Here is a 20,348-nt window from a genome sequence, read left to right on the forward strand (position 1 = left end):
AAACACAATACATTTTTCTCTCTTCCAAAAAGGTAAAGGGCAAACAAAAGAGCAGAAAACAGCACACTGTAAAACATTATACTGCAGTGGTCTTTAATAGTCTTGCTTTAGGCCATTTGATCGGCTCTGCGTTAAAGGTCATTTCACTTAAGCATGGCAGCCTCTTTGGGGCTGCGTTAGATTTTCAGTTACGGTGCTCTACTTGGCTGAATAACCTACTGCTATACATTTAGCCTTGCACATCTACTCGTCCCTTTGATGCTTATTTATATATCCCCAAATGAATGCTTAACAGTATTCATTCTACTTAGGTATTATATACTCTGGGGTATGCATTAACAAAGATGAGCGATGCATTAGGTTCCAAAAATGAAGATGAATTTATTCAATTTGAGCCATTATTTCACTGATGTTTGACTGTGCATTGAAAGATTCCTGCAAGTTGGATTAGTATTGACTCATCTTAACGGAAATTAAAGGTGATGTCATTTTAACATCCATTTGGCTGCACATAATGCAATTCCGTTGTGACTGTAAAATCATTCTGACATTGCGAACATGGACCGACATCATCTTTACATAATAGACATGGAAATGATAGATCAAACCCATTAAGGGAGTTGTGGTGGACGGCTGTTTTTTTGTGCATCTGTGCTGGGTAAGGCCCGGGGAAGCCGTCCAAATGTAAATTTAATTTGCTGTGCATGAGGCTGATATACAGTGTCGGCCATCCAGATGGCAAAACCGCCGGATCCTGGAGTGCCACATCCATCACTTCAGCCTTGTGATTTGTTTTTCCTGGCAGGAGATCTTGACACTATGCGCTCACTGGCAGAGGTACGAGAATCAAGGAATCAATACTCCCTCTCTGTTCTTCCCACCTTCCCACTCTCATTCTCTCTCTCTCTCTCCACCTTTCACATTTTTTCTCGCTCCCTCCCGCTTCAACTCTGTCCTTCAGATTTATTTGCGAGAGGCGGAGAGGAAGCAACGCGATGGGGGTGCAGTAGATGTGGGTTAACTCCCCGTAGAATAACCTGAGCAGAGGTGTATGGCGTTCATATTTAGATGTTTCTGTGTCTTTGTTCAGGTCTCAAAGCTCACAGCGTGAACCTTGAAACTCCAACTCCAATAATGAACATGTATGTTGGTTCATCTCTTTACAAGACCATCTTTGATTGTATAATTAAAGGTAAAGACACCCAATCCACTCGCAAATACATGTACAAGTTGAAGCATTTATTCGTCTATTTTTGAGTTCATGTGCACAGCAACACCAAAATCTACAATACGTAATAATACCAATAATTATAAGTAATGGAATAAATGTAAGATTTCATTCCACTTGAGACTTTCAAACTAGTGGCAAGGCAGCATGATATATGATTTCATAACTGCACCATAAAATAATGCCATAGTCATTTCACCCTCCAAGGACAAAGGTCTGTGTAACTGTGACTCGATGGAGACCGTAAAGCCACCTCAAAGTCCAATCCATTGATCCTATCAAAATATCAACACTATGCTACACTTCTAAATGAATCTTGTGTGTGTGTGTGTGTGTGTGTGTGAGTGTCGTATAGCGGTAAGCCTCTAAATAAACACTAAAATGAATTCATGTGTTACTGGGCACCAGTCTGCCTTCCAGGATTAGCGTGAAGGTCAACATTTTGATGTGGTCATGACCTGGTTCAAATCCAATAACATTACGAATTCATGGTGTCCTCCTCCAACACTTGGCTTCTTTTTCACCCGTGACGATTCAATGCGGGCGATGTGTGAGGGGCTTACCATGCAATTTAGCCACTGTGATGAAAACTGACAGGTAGCTCGGCTCGGGTGCCAGAAAAGAACAGTGAAACCTCAGGAGATCTCTTCTAAGGGAGATGTCCTAAATAACACGGGATATACATGTGATGACTTTGACCCTGCTGTGACTTTTACTTAAAAATAAAAACTGTTTTTTTTTCCCTCTCCCATAAGTGGCATCGCTTTCCAGAGATTTCTGTGAATACATTATGTTTTGGGGAGGCTTCATTAGCTCAGCAGAGTTATTGATGCAAGGGGCATCATGCCCACAGGTAAGATGCTTCAATAGATAAGCGCATAAACAAGATGTACCTGTAGTTCATTTTATGAACGCACTTCTAAAATGCTAAAAGCAAAGGCTGGGGGGGCTTGCAAAGCATCATTAATCTAGCACTAAAGCACTGAAGCCATGGCAAACCTTTAACACAGCTCATTTATCTGCCTCTACTCAGAGCCACAGAACCCAAAATCCTTTGAGATGAACTTGAGAGACAGTTGGGTGACTGAAATACACACAAAAGGACATTTTGTAGAAAAAAAAAAAAAAGGACTTCTTTTTCTGTCCACACAAAAGATCGGACTATGTTAATATGAATACAGTGTAATGTAGGTGTCAGGGGAGCGTATACAAAGGCACAAAGAGAAATTTACCGACTGTCGTTAAAAAAAAAAAGAGCTATTGACTGACCTTGGCTCATGCACTGATTGAACCATTAAAGAGGATGTGGACCAAGAAAATCCAGCCTGACTCAGCCTGAGGTGCCCTGGTGCTTTCTTTAGCACTGTCATGCTGGTTTCGATCTCTGTGTATTGATAATGGTCCTCTTTAATGAGATGTCCACGCCAACCCATGATCTGCATGTGCTCCGCTAAAGCTTGGTCAGCAAGTCTCAATCTGCCCGACACAAGTCTATCTACAGATCCAGTAATACTTGTCTGTGGCCCACTGTTCCCAATGTCCAGTGCCACTCTATAATGATGGCTGTATGGAGCAGGTGCAGCTTTATTGTAATGCACTACATGTGTACACCTCTCCCCTGAATGTATGTTCCCCTCTCAATCCAGGGATGTGCAGGGAGACGTGGGGGAGTGAAGAGAGAGAGAGAAGCTGCTCTTCAGGGAGGATGCTGTGTGCTTCTGGCCCAGGTGCTTGAGAGACACCTTCTCTGCGATAACCTCTCGCATGGTATGTCTCCATGGAGAGCCGTTGGTTTTCACATTGTTTTCTCTCTGTTCTAATTTGATGAATGCTCTCTGGCACACAACATGTCTCTTTGGAGACGAGCTGAAAGTCAGGAGGACGCTCGAGGTATCTGAAAGGTTTATCCGAAGCATCCCTCTACTGTCCCGGTAATGTACTCCACTGAGGATGCTGGATGTTTTCTGTTTGCTTTTCAGTTTTTATGCTATATACATATAAAACCATGTTATTGTTCCAAAGGAGTATAAAACTCCCAATTTTATACTAATGTTTTTTTTTTAATACATATCTATAATCTGTTGCTTGTTAAGATCTGTTTAAATGTTCTTCAGAATGTCAGAAATCCTGTCTTTTTATAAATCGGTAGCATGAGAGTCTCTCCCTTTGAGGAATAATTGGTACATGTATAAAACAAAACATCCAAAAGAGCCCCATACGCAGCTATTTCATTTCCTACATTTATACTGTTATTTATGATACTGTTTTTTAATAATTACCAACAGAGCAGATTTTCTTAATCTCTACGTGAAAATGGGATCCCATGATGCTTTGCATAATGTCGAGTGTGTTTGCTGAAATATCAAAGAAATAATTAGCTCCATCATTGTTAAGTGAGAAAAATCTTGTACTCCCACAAGATTGTTCAGACTGTTCTTGGCAAAGCCATAGTGTTTGCTTTAAAAAAAAAACATTTTTTTTTAAATAAAATTGCCATTATCTCACATTAATCCTGGATAAATCAAATCAAGTGTATTCTCAAAACACTTTGGGCCAATAGCTGAAAATGTTATTTATATCTTGTCTATAATTGGCACCAGCCCCCGAAGCCAAGGCTCCGAATGTGCCAATAGCAGAAAATCAGTACTCTGTTAATCCTCCTGCTCAGACTGTGTCCCATTATTTCTCATGCTGGCACCTATTTTTCTCTGATGGCGCGGCCTGCGAGTGTCCAGATCTGACCACAGTTGTAGTCGCCACATGCTAACTGGGAGGAGTTTGTTGTCCTAGGATTCACTCTTGCAGCAACACATCATTAGTGTGCCAGCGCGAGAGTGAGGGGAGTGAGCAAGTGAGAGAGCAGTTAGAAATGGCTCATGGTTAGACAGGGGATGAAGAATGCCTCCCTATTCTTGCACCGAGCTTCACACACCTAGGGGGCTCTGATATACAAAAGTGCAGCCCATAATAACAAAATGGTGGCTGGTGTTGCCGTATGCTCCGAATGCACACGCTGTGTTTACCCATGGCAGCTATCACACTGCAGCAGCAGCTCTTATCAGAATGCCTTATGACATCCAAGTATCTAACTTAGCACCCTGGAACTAGGTCAATGTTGATGAATAATTTAGCCCCAGATGCTCAATAGATTCCAACTGAATAATGAAGGCATGTGGGCCTGTAAGGCTGAGGTTCAGCTCAGTGTACAGCCTGGGCCTTCGCCCACAACCTCTCTATTGCTGATATGCCAACTCTGCTGAACTGTTGACATTGTGGACCTTCACATACAGTGGACTTCAGCATGGCTGGAGGACAATGGACTGGAATATTGGGATATACACTGTGTATATATATATCACAGTGGCTACATCTGCTGAAATTGTCACATTAACATTCACAATTCTGAGCAAATAACTAAAAAAGAAGAGGAAAAGAAGAATATAGTAAAAAAAAAATCAAGCTCAAGAGCAATTAACACAATTAGGCACTTGATGTTTTTTCCCCCCAGACAAAGAACTACTGTGATGTTACTGAAATGCTGTCAAGAGAAAAAAAAGAATGAGAGTTCCACACATGATTTCTTGTTCAACATGTTCATACATAAAATACAGTCCTGTCATAACAGCAACGTTTAACAATAGTAATAAAAAAAACAACAACCTAATAATTAATGGATAATTAACAGCAGGTTAGAAACACATGATTCATGTGTTCATAGCTCCAGCAAGAGGATTAGTCGAGAACACAATATTTATTGCTCAGAGTGGTCAGTAATTACCTGAGGCATTATGCCATACATTATTGTATATTATATTATGTGTGCATTCTGCAGGTAGCACAAATTCTCAGAGCACCAGCGTTCTCATAAACAGATCTCAAAGGAAATTAACCCTGAATAACTGGCACCCACTTCTTTCTGTTTTGACTCCTTGTGCATGCCGTATAGTGTGCTTGCTGTGGTGGACAGCTGTTTTCATTTCCTAAGTTATGAGACACTGTCCCTTTTGGGAGCAGGTCTTTGCTTTATTTAAAACAAAGCAGCTGCTGCTGCTGCTGCTGCTGCTGCTGCTGCAACTGGACCCCAGGCTGAGTATCAGAGTGTCATTAACAAAAGGATGGTCGGAGGCTCTCCATCTCCTCCCCTGGTGCCCACATGTTCCTGTCTTGCCATACATCCTCCTTGAGGCACAAGTCACTGCACCCAAGACAGTCTAACAAGGTGCTGGAAGGCAGCTTCACACACCTGGCAAACCCAACAGTGCTGCAACATACAAGCATTTCAGATAAAGAGACGAGGAGACTGGTGATGACATTAATATTGCAGAGTAGATTTGATAGAAAAAAATACCTCCCTTTTGATTATTTCTGCCTAACATCAACACTCTGATGGGTTATTAATAATAATAATAATAACCTTTATTTATATAGCACTTTTCTTAACAATCTCTCTAAAACCAAGACTGCGTGTAAAGGCCACATTATACTTCTCCGACTGCGTATGCGTTATCAGACTGCGTCACCACGGAGACCAATCGAGCCTTCATACTTCTGCGTCGTGGTGACGGATACCCGCTGCAATTTCCCGCGCGATCAGTAGGGGTCGCTGCGCAAGGTTGTTGTGCTTCGGGCTACAGTGAGCAATGGCGTCCGAGAAAGAAAGAGAGAGAAAGACTGTTGTTGTTGAAACAGTGGCCCGTTTCTCACTTTTCTGTGTCACGGAACGCAGTTTTAAGATAATTTGAGGCGAGGAAATTGGCCATTTAGAGTCTAAACATGTGCTGTGTGTGTTAAGATATGACGTATTTATAGTTTGGCAGCGACGTTCTCGGCGGGGATCAGCTCCGCCTCTGTGGACGCTCGGTGCGCACTGTGAGCCGGCACAGAGCAGCTCCGCTGGGCCTGTCCTGAGGACCAATCGCAGCACTTGCCGTCTCCGTTGTCCCTTGACAGAGTGACGGACACTTATAAAAATATTATATAAAATATTGCGTGCAGTCGGAGATGACGCAGAGGCTCTACGTAACCTACGCAGAGGCTCTGCGTAACCTACGCAGAGCACTTTACGCAGGAGTATAAATTGGGCTTAAAGGACTGTTGCAGTGAGAGGATGAATTTCCAATTCCAAAGAAGCAGTCATGAAAACAAATGCACTACAAACGGCAGAGACAAGTTTAACTGCCAGACTGACCTCAAAAAACTAAAAGGGCCAGATATAAGTGAGGGATACAAATGGACAGGTGGAGGCTAATGTGTAAGTGTGATGATGTGCTGTACGAGAAGACGAGGATATGAAGTAATTACAGTGCCGTTTCAAAATGTACACACGTCTGTGCCCTTGTTAAAAAAACGAGTTCCCTCTAGGGGACCTGAGTACACTGAGCTGTGTGTGGACTCCTTTTAATGTGGCTGCTTCAAGGCATTGCTGCTCTGCTTTGTAGCTGATTTCCTCAAGTCCCCCTTAGGACCTCATTCAACTTCTTTTCCAGGAACAGTCGCTCTCCGTACGACCTGAATGAAAATTCTGAACACTGGCATGCGTGGCATGTGATGGAGTTCTGGTACCGGTGGGTAAGCAATCGGGAAGGTTGTCTGGCTGCGTGGGAGGAAAAACACAAAGTCCATTTCCTATTCAGCGCCTGCACAGCGCTGTTGCCATGCCATGTCAATGAGTGAATCATGTGTGACTGATGCACAAAGTGTCCTCGAATACAACTCCAGACTCAACACATTCTCTTTGCCATATGATGATAATCTGTTGATATTTTGATTTCTAATACTATATATATATATATATGTAAATACTGTACATATACGTATACATCTCACAGGGCAGAGATACAGCACACTTAGCTGCACCTATGCAGCCTTTAGCAGATCACACTGGAGAGGGCTGGACGCCTTCTGTTAGCTACATGCACTAAATGATAAGATCTTAATATGAAATTCATAAGACACCCTCTGACTCCATCTATCTGCAGCGCTCCCTCCCCTCCTGTTCTCTCATTTCTTTTCTCCCTCCCGCCTATGCATAAACACCGCTCTATAGAAGCATACTGTATTGCATAGTCGACTTTGGCTCTCTCTCCCCTCCTTATCCTCACTTTTGCACGTCTCAGATAAATGAAATCTGTCGGCATTGAAGCATTTTCCCCTCTGGATGTCCTGATATTTTTGTTATCTAAAATCGAATCTGGAGCTCACATCTGTAGCTCGCCTTGGTAGTAATCTGGCCTGAGAGCAAGAGAACTGCCCGAGAGGAATATCACTAAGGATAACCCTGGGGAAGGAGGGAGAAATAACAATTACCAGAGAATGGTTTGTAATAATGCTGCTTTCTATCAAAAATGCTAACACTAACTTGCCATTTCACTCACAAAACAACAGCACAATTATTATTACTTTGCCTCATACTGTAATCTAACAATAGACGACAAATCTTACTGTCTAGTTGTGTGTCTTTTTTTTTTTTATATACAAAAGAAAATCAAAAGAGGAGGAGAAGCGAGGCATCTTGGCCTCAAATCACTGTCTTCCTGACTTTACCTGGTGTCTTGACATTCAGTCCCAGTCCCTCATCAGGTGACAAGAACATTTGTCATCCTAATATAGATGCTATCACTTGTGAGATGAATGAACTTGGGTGTAATTCCCCCGTGTAGCGTTTGCGAAAACATGACATGAGGAGAGGAGGAAGAGCAGCTTTGCCCGACAACATCAGACCAGGTCGCCTGTAGCCCCCACGGAGCGTCATCATAATCAGATTCCTGTCCTGCAAGTCTGGATGTGTCATTCACAAAGGGATGAGCATGACCGCCATAATCTAATCAGAAGTGCTCTCACTCAGAAGAGAAAAAAAAAAACCTGTGAGAATAAAAATCATGTTTCGGCTTTGTTTTGTTTTTTTTAATCACCAGACTCTCCCTGTTGTCAGTTTAGACAATTCATGGCTTGATCTGCTCTTAATTAATTATACAAACTGTAATTTGGGTGTGTGTTTTTTTTTCTTGTGTCATCTCGCGCTGAACGTATTGAAGAAAAGAAAATTAAAACCTTTATTCAATTTCACTCAGATTTACAGGAACAGACTGTAATATAAAAAAAAAACTGTAGATATTTTCCTACGAGTTGTGGAAGACGAGTTGTTGCTGTTCTTTCACCACTTGACAATTCAGTTATGTTCCTTTTTCCCAAGGCCATTCTTTGTTACTCTCTTTCTCATGTCCACTTGTTTGACAAATTAACAAGCTCCATTCGCTGGCATGCCGTTGTTTCATTTTGTACCTGCTGGAATATGTTTTACCATAATTGAATCGCTCTTGTATGATCCTCCCCTCATCCCGAATATGCCTTAATGGTACTTTGGTCTGTTTTTGAGCCCAAGATGGGGTTTTAGGAGTACATGACCAAAAAGTTAAGTGAATTCTCTACTCTCTGGGAAACACTCTGAGAAGTCACTGTGAGAGAGTTGATGGTCTCATTGCAGTCTTTAAGGAAGAAAGAAAAAAAACAATTAACAGAGATAATACAAGAAATTGTAATCTTGGGAAAAATAATCATCGGGTCTAAAAATGGAATGTAATAGAACCCTAAAATTTAAATATGAATATAATACATTCTTGGTGGGAAAATTAATAATTTACTTGTAAAAGTTGAAACACTTCCAACTAAAGTGAAAAACCTGAAAAATTACTACAGAGACTTTAAATTCGAGCAGACAAAGACAAGAAACAGCCAAAAACTGATCAACAAGCCATTAATCATTACTTTGACTCTGGTCTTTATACCTTTACTTCCACAGTGACCCAAGATTCAATTATTTTTAGTCCCCTAAATTTACCTCATGAGTAGCAAGATCTGAAGACACAGTTTGTTCGTGCAGGGTTTGCAGAAGCAATTAGTTTGGAGCAACAATTCTATCAAGCTTTTCAGGAGATTCAAACACCATATTTGCTAAGAACGTTTAATGACTCTATGGCAAAATAAATATCCTCTTAATCCTGCCAATTATAGGCACATCTCGTTGATCAATGTTGACTGTAAAATTTTAACTGGCAACAAGGTTGAATAGACACATTGCAACAATTATCCATCCTAACCAATCTGGTTAATATACCGGTCAGCCTTTCCTTTTTTCAATGGGCGACGTTTGATCAATAGTCTCTGTGGTGATAAGGTGACTATAATAAAAACATCACAAGCATCTGTCTTTATATCTGAAACACGGAACACTTTTGATTGTAAGAAACAATCTAATTTTAAATACTCTCCTGTTATTACTAACAACATCCCATCAAAACCATTTCGACTTTATCTGGGTGTAAGATAAGGTGACTCTCTGTCCCCTATGTTATTTAATATTGCACTTGAGCCCTTGATGATGGGATAATGTATCTCATATTGGGTGCATTAAAACCAGGCATATTAATTCGGTTTAAAGTGATACTTCGATTTTGGCTCTGTTTGGATGTCATCATCGCCACCATGCTTTCAAAACTGGTTACATGAACTTGTTGCTGTCATTCACTCATCATTAAGTCCTTGTCCTTATGACTTAAGATGGTAGTACATTTTCAATAGTCAATATTTTAAAACTCACATTTTGCCAATAAATATAATAAGATCTGTGTAGCTGTAGAACCAATCATCCCAACTCAACTCATGACATAGGTATTTAGATCTAAACAGATTCTTGACCCTAAACTCAAGGTCCAGCAAATTTACTGATGCAAAGACATGCAGTACAGCTCATTTGATTTCTGCAACAGAGTTCGTCTAAAGATAAAATGAGCACGATAATTATAATTTGCAGCACTTTTAACATAAATAAAGAGGCTTTTAAGATGCATGAGCCAGTAGGTGGCTGACATTTTCTACCAGACCTCCGATATTCAGTTAAAGCTCACATAGAGTGGTCCTGTTGCACATATATGTTAGTTATGGAGGTCTACTTACATACATTAACTTGTTTTTATGGTCAAAAACCTCCTAGTTGCTGTAAACGAGCCGATAGAAATCTGTCTTTTCTGACAGTGTTTCCCAGCCGCGAGATTTGAGACTCAACTCTCACCCCCATAAGACAGAGTGTGTTGTGATTGCCCGGAGCAGGATGATCTGCTGTTCCGGAGAACCGGTGTTTATGTAACCGGACCAGGTTTTTTCAGAGATCTCGCTGAGCCCGAGATTACAATAAAACACAGTGTTCTCAGCATTTTTTAGAACCCACCAGGGCTTCTTAAACAAGGTAAGGACGCAGATACACACTAAAAACCAGCGTTAATTTGAACTTCCGGTCTAGGTCCGCTTTAACATAATGAAGACTGAGCTCAGCATTGCCACAAACGCAAAATCTTACAGGCGGGAGCAATGTAATGTGGGACAAATTGTATCTTAAATCAGCAGTTGGCCCATGCAACTATTTTCAGCTTCTACAAATCATAACAGCAAAACAAACTGTCCATAAAACACGCCGTAAAGCTGTCAGTGTCAGCATCTCCTCCACGCACACAAAAAGAGACACTTTACAAGCAAGATACGACAGACATTCAGACTGCACAGGTTTCATTATTGTTATCCAAACAAATTTTTACGGGGACAATCTGTAGTGTTTGTAACGCTGCCAGTCGTATAAAAACCTGCAAAAACAAAGACGCATTTCTGTCGACTCGCTGAACAATGGAAATAAAATGACCATCTTGGCTGTAGCCAGTTTGTTAAATGTAAAAAAAACCAAAAAACACAAGAACACATGTCACTATGATCTGGTATACATGTGTTCACCCCTGCCAAGGTGGACTGGATCAGTGAGACATATGGACTCCATGAGAAGAGCTTGATGTTGAAGGGCAGGTTCCATAATGGCCCCTTGTGGGGCTGAGATGATGGATATGGTCTGTCGCCAGGAGTGAACGCTGCAGGCCTGAGGCCACTGCAGGTCTACGGCGTTACCTCTTTTGCCATCTGTCAGCAGTGGGTGGGCATAAACCCATGACTGGGGCTGGGGCAGCACACACACACACACACACACACACACACATATACACACACACCAGGACCAACAATGCCACACACCATTCTTCAGAGACAAGGTGAAGAGGTTAGCAAAACACACACATCCTGCACATGACAGTGGTCCCTCTACATATCCTGCTATTAAACCTGTTACAGCGCTCATGAAATTATCTTTTGTGGTGAGACCAGACATTTTCATGAGGGAATAAAACACAATAAATATAATAAAACCAGTGAATCCTTTGATAGACCTTGTTTTTTTTCTTTCTCACCTCAAGCTGACAGTGTCTCAGTGGCAAGATGGACAATCCCATACATCTGCATTGCAGGGGGAAATCTTATCCCAGTGATGCTTTCTTTGTGTGAAAAATTGAAAACACCACAGCCTCATAGAGCACTGACACTAAACGTGGAGCAGATTACTCCCCTGAATTAAATAGGACTCACACACCAGACGACAGAAACCTTGCAGATTAGCCATTGTCCCTGTCAATTGGGGACATTTTGTGATACCTTTGTCACCTTTGGTTTCTTTGTGCGTGTGTCTGTTCTTTAATTGGTGAGCACACATCAAGAGAGGCATTAGAGGGAACAAGATCTGTCTCAACAGGATGAATGATGTTTCTACAAATACAAATAAGCAAAAAAAAAAGGTGGGGGAGGGGTGGGTGTTCAAGCGCAATCATCTCTGCAAGTCAGTAATTTTCTCTTTAGCACGACACAAAGAAATCATATTAAGGTTTCAAAAATTGTCTCTGATTATAGTCTGTGAATACAGTACTTAAAGACTCCCATGGCTCAGTGTTGCAAGTATTTAAAAAAGAAAAAAAACAAAAAACAGAACCTTATGAATATTCTGTTGGATATTTGACACAAATGAGTAAAGATAACAGGAAAAGAGAAAATAGAAATAACTAACCTTGATGGACATCAGAGAATAAACTTTAAAACAAAACTGAAAATATGACATTATTTTCTCACAAAGTCTAATGAGTAGAAAAATTTAAAATTGACTGATATGAGTGTGTCTTTAATAATTATACCTTTCCATGTCACTCTCTAATAAGCTGTGGATCCACTTCGCATATCTGTTGGAAATTAGCAAGGCATACTGGGTTTCTGTGTTTCTGTTCAACGTAATGTGTTTTCACTTTTGGCCAAATTGCTAATCATTTTGCCTTCAAACCCTCCTGTGATTTCCCATTAAAATCAAAAAGCAATAAAATACACAAAAATTTTGCCGGATGTAATTCACCAGTGAGAGCGGTAGGAACATGAGTCACGATCACACAGATAACGGCAGCACAAACACAGATGGGTACGACTCCTAATGCCGTGAAATGAACAAACAAAATACACCTATGCTTTTTATCCCCCCCCCCCCCCCCAAATAAAAGTGAGCAGAGACATTAACTGTTATTCAGAACAGGACTCCGACAAACGCACTGTACTTTTGAACATTTGCGTTTTGTTCTAAGAACAAGGTGCTTTTTGACTAATTGCCTGTCAATCAGAGCCTTGGTTGTTGAGCAGTCTGTTGCTGAGTTACTTCCACATTTCACAAGAAATGCAGGGAGACTTATGACCACCTTAAAGATGCAAAAGCTTAGAGAAACAACAACAAAATGGCTGACCCTGCAGAGCAGCAGAGGTAGTTTAGGCAACTGCAAAACACAATGTCTGTAGATTTTTCTACACAACTGCATCTTACAAATAGAGGTTATGAGAAGCACTTGACAAGATATTTTCTGACGTGGGAATGAGCCACAGTCTGATCAAGCTGTCATGTTACAAGAAATCTGTTTTTCATAGCCGGCTACTGTACATTTATATTAATATGTTACATTAAATCCACTATAATCCACTGTGAACACGCTAGAACTACAAGATGAGTAATATATATATATATATATATATATATATATGTATACTGTATATATACTGAACTATCTTAAAACTCACATCAAAGAATCACATCATGTAACGCAATTAGAGGATCTTCACTTCATGCCCTGCAGTTGCCGGAGGAGTACTTAATACCCCAGATAAGTCTCAGGTCTGACTATCAGTGCCTGCATGGATTACTATTAAATCTCGTCTGTGCAGAATTATTGCAGCCTTAGCTCATAAAACAATAATCCTTACCAGTATCAGGACAATCACAACAATCCCTAAAGCTAGTACTAGATACAATAAAAGACATAGTGCATGGACGATATAAAAGGAGAGGAGCAGCAGCGTGGGCAATTATTGGGTACTAAGTTCCAGAAGATTTTTCACAATAAGATTACTGTGACACTTTTTTTATATATATATAGTGCGTTTGTAAGAGCCAGTGAAGTAGGATAGGAGGTGCACGAGCACTGCGCTGAAGGTACGGCAGTGGAGTATGTCAAATATTCGATTATCCCCGTGAATTATAAAGAGGGCAGGTTTTTTGCCCCTCATCTCCAGGACCAAGACAAACAGAGTCACTGCAAGCCAGTTCAGCGGGAACTGAACCGTGTGCCGTGAGTGCAAACCAAATGGCCCACACAATGTGTTTTGAACGTTACTGCTTCCCTTGAGCGGCCATTACACCCAGCTCACCTAAGGTTAATTCAGAAATAGTGGGGCCAATTGGCTATTTGGTGGCAATGATGCAACTTAGTAGCCATTTATTCTCACTAGGAATAGGCTGTAATCTGCATTTCTTGAATTCCCAGCAGTAACAAGCCATAAAAAAAAACATTGTACATCACAAAAGGGTTATTCAAGACACACATAAAGCATTAAATATTAGATACGACCTGGCCTGAATACTGTAAAAGGCAACGTGTTATAATGTTACATTGACAACATCGTCTTATTTCTGATCTTCAAGGTCCCTTAAATAGAAATCCTGAAACTTTTTAGACTCGACTATTGAGCTGTTGTGAAAGTTATACTATAGATTATGACCAACCATAGGCAAAAACAGAGAAAGCACTTGAAGCACAAACTTCCAACAACAGCCGCTCAGCTCCCTACAGCGAATACAAAACCCTGTTTAGAAAACAAAATCCTGAATATAGCCTCTGTCGGCCTCTGTTGGTCATATCGGCAAGTGCGGAAACACAAACAGACAGACAGACAAACAGAGCCACTAAAAACAATACTTCACTCCCACTCCGTGGGGTGAAGCGATAACCACCTAAATCTAATCATCGCTTCCTTGGGCCATTAACTACATACCCAGGCAATTTCATCCAAATCCATCATTCACTGTTTGAGGAACGCTGCTCACAGACAGACAAACGCCAAACCAACGACAATTTTGTGGATGGAGCTACATGAGGTTAAATTGAAATGTAAACCTAGTAAAACCTAGGCTACTGTAAACTAAGCAGATAAGATAAATGATTACTTCCTTGCCGGGGGAACATTATACTGCATGTACTACACACTTTTTTTTTTTTCTGGGTTCGTCTCTGGGTTATTCTGTCCTTGCTTCTCCATGACGCTCGAGTCATTACTACCTTTAGAGGACGATCCTGCAGACAGCACTTATAAGATTTATACGTTGTTTGTGTACAGCACTTGCCAGGGTTGACAATAGAGAGCAGAATCCATCGCTATCAGGCGCTCTCAGTGGCTCTAATTACAATTTTCTTTTTTACTTCAAAATGCCTTGGCTTCCATGTGTTCAGTATTCACTGCAAAATATCACTGTCATAACCCAAACCTTCAGATTTTCAACAGTTAATGTGATGTCATGCAATTTCAGCATGTTCTACTTTTAGTTATCTGTCAAATAAAACTGTTCACTAAAATAGTCTGGCCATTGGCAGGTAGTGCTACTGTTGGACCTGCGAGAGCTGGCAGTTTGGGATTTAAACTGACTTCAGCAGATTACCGTACTGTGTATCTGAAAAATAAATGTTTAATTCCACAGGTGCCATGACTCAAGCAGTAAAGGCCTGGACATATTCCGCAAGAACAGAGAAATGTGTTATTTTTCTCCGGGTGGCAAGAACAAGACGAAAGTTAGTTTCTGGCCAGGACATTTCATACTTTTACGGGAAACTCAAGTGCAGAACTGCTGGGAGGTCCTCACAAGGAATGGCAACATTGCTGCATAAACCACACCCACTTCAAACATCTGGCAATTCACACAAGAAAAAAAAAAAGTTCTGTCCAGATGACGATCCGTCAAGAACAAGCTGCAAGAAAACATTGACGTCAGTCTTTTCTCGCAGCCCTGGGAGAGCGAACACTTCTCACAACATTCCTCTGCTCTTACGGAGTTTGTACACAGGCGTTTCCATATTTCCCAATCGGTGCCTAAATTAAGCAACAGTATAGAAGTGCATTATGAAATAATTGACTGTGGCCAGGCACGACTACGTGGTGACTGCAGAGACTTCATTATGATATGACAGTCAGGTTCACACAGTAAGATACCACCTCCACTTAAAGGGCAGGAAGCACACGGCCGCTGTACAACGCACGTCTGACACATAAGAGCCAAGTGTGCAATTTTGAAGTCAGTCCAAAGGAAGGTGAGAGCTAATACTGATACTTATGATCTCTGCATTTGAGTGAGTAGTGACGTCCTGGAACTGATTCAATGTGATTATCTCTTAAGCGAATGAACATTTTTTACTCAGAAAAACATCTGACCAAGATGATCGTACTCGGGTTAATAAAGCGTGAGAAGACACCCAGTGGTTTGAGAGCACGGACATTAACATAATGTCAGCCATAAGCCAAGGACCTCAGTTTTCAATAACAATATAATCCCAGCTGAGGATTTTGACAGGTCACCTGAGAGTCAGTCACCTGACGGGACTCCCCTCAGACCCTTTTCACAATCATTAACACGGATGATAATTAGCACCGACTCTGTCCTCTAGGAGATGAGCGGCACATCAGAAAAAGACAGACTTTTTACCAGCATAAAAGCATTTATTTAAGGCAGGGAAGATTATGATTAGACTATCAATAAAGATGCTTGTATCAATAATGGAGCTTAATGTATGTTTTTTTTGTTGTTGTTGCAGACTGTTGTTTCCTTGAGTCAACTGCTTTGTTTGATATCCGTCAAATGTTCTTCAATCTACTGAGGAGAAAGATTTAGCTGCCATTTCAGTGTTACTGTAAGAAGTGATATTGATAGATACAGGTGCTTACAATAAGTAAGTAAAATACTTCTTTTTGATAGAAAGGGCTATACAATATTTTTTTTTTGTCATCTTATTTTGACTGCCTTCATTGACACCCTAATTTTACTGTACATTTTCCAGAGCACCACTTCCACTGATATTCAGTGATTACAGAGCCTGATGCTGCTGCTGCTGCTGCTGCAGCCGGTGGCGGACCGCACTAAAAATGTATGTCCTGGTAATGTACAGTGAGGCTCTGAGGATATGAAACCATTCACTGAATCACATTTGCCATCAGAGCGGAGACGGAACGGTCGGACAATGATTAAAAACGCTGACTATTCAAAGGAGAGGACGGCGAATGCACCGTGTCATCCTAAGTGCGGTGTCCTGAGACAGTAATGTCTTAGTGACGGGGCTCTCCATGGGAAGACTGTCACGTCCAATCAAAGTGAACGCACTGACATCTCCCAATGCACACATTTTTGCACGCCTCATTCATCTCTCTGCCGACTCTTACATTTTTTTTTTATCTGTATGAAAGCATTAGATAACACCTAAACCATCCCAGTTAGCCTTGAATACTTACTTCCTCACAAGCCATTACGTTTTACTTCATACGATTACTTTGTAACATAATGTTAAAGGTGCCATATGTAAGAATGTGGCCAAAAACAGTTACTACATTCAAATTCAAAATACCGAGGTCTTTTAGGTTTCGTTTTCTGACGTAACTGGCAACCCGTGGTTGCTCGGCAGCTGAGACTCTACTGACTGCAATGATTGGTAGACGGCGGTAGGTGGCGCCACACGCCAAAACATGATTTCAAAACATAAACATGATTTGCAGTATGCAAAATATTTTTTTTAATGCAAATAATTTGTCTGTACTGTTGTTGTTGGTGAGTTCAGTTTGTTATATGAACATTATTCCTGAGTCTCTGTGACATCGTAGGAGGATTTTATGGCCAGTTGCTTTAGATTTATTACATAACATTACACCTTTGAGTTACAGTATGACACCAGACTCTGCTGTACTTGTTTTGGCAAAAACTAATATATATATATATATCCACCATTAAACAACTTTAAGTCTTAATATGTACATTTACACAAGAGGCTCAAGTGGACCTTGAATTCCCCCAAACCCTTGAGACCTAGCTATACAATCCTTACATCCAATAATAATCTGTATGGGCAATTGCTACAAGATAAACACTTATTGATGAATCAATTCAAGCAGAAGTAATTGGCATAATAACAGGCAACCAACTATCAGACCACATAAACATAAAGCACAAAACAAGCACATGAATAAATAGACGTTCTCCGCACATTCCACATTCCTGTAACATAATGTATTTCCAAATTGTCATGGCAATGGATATCAATTTATTTCTCTCCAGATAAGAAAGACCTGAAAAAGAAAGGCATCCATCTTGTCAAGCCTGTTCCTTTTCTGACAATCTCTTGGTTCCCTGGTGGCAATTTATAACGCTGCATGGAGCAGGGATATAATTATAGTCCATTGTCTGATATTTCACCTGCATTACACACTCCTGCAACGATTCATAAACCGTGCTGAGCCTGGGAGAAAGCCATTCCCCCGGATCGATATTTATAATTGTATTATTTGTCAGCATCTGCCGACCCTTTCACAAACTGTTAGGATGGTCTGAGGTCAGTAAGACAGAGAGCAAGAGAGTTAGGGGACAGCTAGTAATGACGGGTCTTTACTGCAGCCAAGCCAAAACATACAGGAGTTTGTCATTTCATATTATGAGATGTAAGTTGACCAGTAATTTTTTTTTTCCTTTTTTCTGTGAGACCTTTAGTTGTAGCTCTTTGTCCTCATAAGACCAGTCTGGCATGATTGGTCACAACTCTTTAGTAACCAATGAACTGTTTGGAATATCTTGTGAAAAAGGCGGGCCCCTTATCTGTAGGCTCACTGATCAGCTCAAAATACAACGGTAGCCACTGTGGCAACAACAGGGTTGTTATTTTGTACAAATATCAAGGACACTCTTCACCACTGACAGGTCTTACAGACCTTTTTTCAATCTACACTCTTAAAAATGAAAGTGCTAAGTAGAACCATATAAGGTTCTTCGGCTTGTCCTCATAGGAGAACCCTATTTGAGGGTTCCATGTGATGTTACACGATATGCCAAATAGGAATTAAAGTCAAGTTATTTGACTGTGTATATGTTTTTATAAAATGAATTTAAACTTGCTCCCTCTTGGAGATGCTATAATCTTCCTTTACGTCGTTCATTTAAGTAAAAACTAATTCAATGAGTTTAAACAGTTTTTGTAAAAGCCGATTAAGGCCTGATTAAACGGTAATTTCAGTCTATGCTTAATTTAAGCTGTGCATTTTCCCTGCAACAGACTGCAGGAGAGAATAATGTGAATCTGTGACACATATTTTAGATCATGTAAAATAGTTAGATCCCAACTGCTTTTACTGAGGAACAATGGCTCCATATAAATGAATCAAGTATCTCGGGTATCAGCGAGGACACCTGTTTTTTTCTTATTTATGTGCCACCACTAGACTATTATATTTGGTGTTTTAAAAAACCAACACAGAAACAATTTGACCCAAAGGAGTTGTGTCAGCACGTTTGTTGACAGCTGTGGCGCAAGTCAGTAAAGTCACTGATTTGTTTGAAATTCCAGGAAATTGTAATCTCTGATTAAAAGTGATCCCGTTTTTTTTTATTTTAAAGTTTATTTAAGGGGTTTAACGGCAAATGTCTTCCGTTCTGGGCGGAGAACGGTCACATCACCATTTCGTTTGATGGGGTGCACAATTTGTATGGCATTGTTTAGTCACATGTTGTGATGTTTGAGAAGTAATATGCTCCTGCTGATGCTGCACCGCTCATGCCGGGCAGATAAAGATGATGGAGGACCTCTACGATGGTTATCACTCTGGAACACACGCACACACACGAATGAACGAACACACACGCACACACACACATACACACCAAGGTCTCACGTGTGACTGCACACAGAAAAATGCTCAGATGTGGTGCTGATCCCATAGGTGGAGCGATGGATTTATTTTTCTTCAGTTTTTAGGCTAAAATACTCGAGGAGAAGAACGGGGCAATAATGTAAGGCACACTGTGCACTGGAACCTATGATTTAATGTGTTATGTTAATGGCGGATGTGTTTAATTTCCTGCTGAGGTTTCTAACAACTTCAAATGACATTTCCCTTCAGACAAATCATTAAATATAATCTTACCTGCTGAGGCTCTCGTGGTGTCGTCTGTTTGACTCGCCTGCTGGATGCCGTGGTGGTGGTGATCTCCATGATGGACGTGGACGTCTCTGAGCGATTGGCCGTGGTGCTCGACTGCGGCGTAATAGAGGAGGGCGAATCCCCCACAAGGCGCACGCTGCCTTGGATCTTTATGTTAGGATCCCCCTCCGCGGCCATGTTGAACACCTTCAAGCCGTTATAGTAGAGGCCCGAAAGCTGGCCTTGAAACGATCGACTCCGGTCTCGCTCCCAGCCCCCGATCTGTATAGTGGTTTGGCTGTTGAAGATCGTAAGCTGCCGCCCTGTGGGAAAACAATGTTACATATATACAAGAATGTTGAACCGTGGACTCAGCCACTTTCAATGAACAGGAAAAAAAAAAGAAAAAGAAAAAGACAGAAAGGCAGATTATTTGCCCAGTGGCTAATGAGACCAATAAATTACGGGTCATGAAAGGAAACCCTGGTAATTTATTGCAGTTATAATGATGAAATGTCTGTGGTTAAAAAAAAAAACGAAAGGAAAAAAAAACAAACTAAAAGCAGTAGGTTAATAAAATCAATGCAGCTTTGCTAAATGGCGGTCTAATCTAAAATAACAAGGAAGAAAGATTAATCAGCAATAGTAATGTTGTAGGACTGCAGAAGGTTTTACTTCACTTGAAGAAGATACTGTAGCGTAATCTAGAAAGTGATACAAATGGACAATT

General features: G+C 40.8%; 1 protein-coding gene across 13 annotated transcripts in view; it reads right to left on the reverse strand.

Annotated features, from left to right (window-relative positions):
- Positions 1–20,348, reverse strand: part of LOC310934104 (neurexin-1a-like) — a gene marked incomplete at both ends in the record, with an annotated part of 227,211 nt that overhangs the window by 14,845 nt on the left and 192,018 nt on the right. For all 13 annotated transcript variants that reach the window (XM_083897741.1, XM_083897740.1, XM_083897738.1 and 10 more), the window contains one exon: positions 19,622–19,941. In XM_083897741.1, coding sequence (XP_083753867.1) covers positions 19,622–19,941 — 320 coding nt within the window. The remainder of the gene's footprint in view (positions 1–19,621; positions 19,942–20,348) is intronic.

This window comes from Microchirus variegatus (assembly GCF_963457635.1).
Source record: "Microchirus variegatus genome assembly, chromosome: 11".
NCBI classification, from domain to species: domain Eukaryota; kingdom Metazoa; phylum Chordata; class Actinopteri; order Pleuronectiformes; family Soleidae; genus Microchirus; species Microchirus variegatus.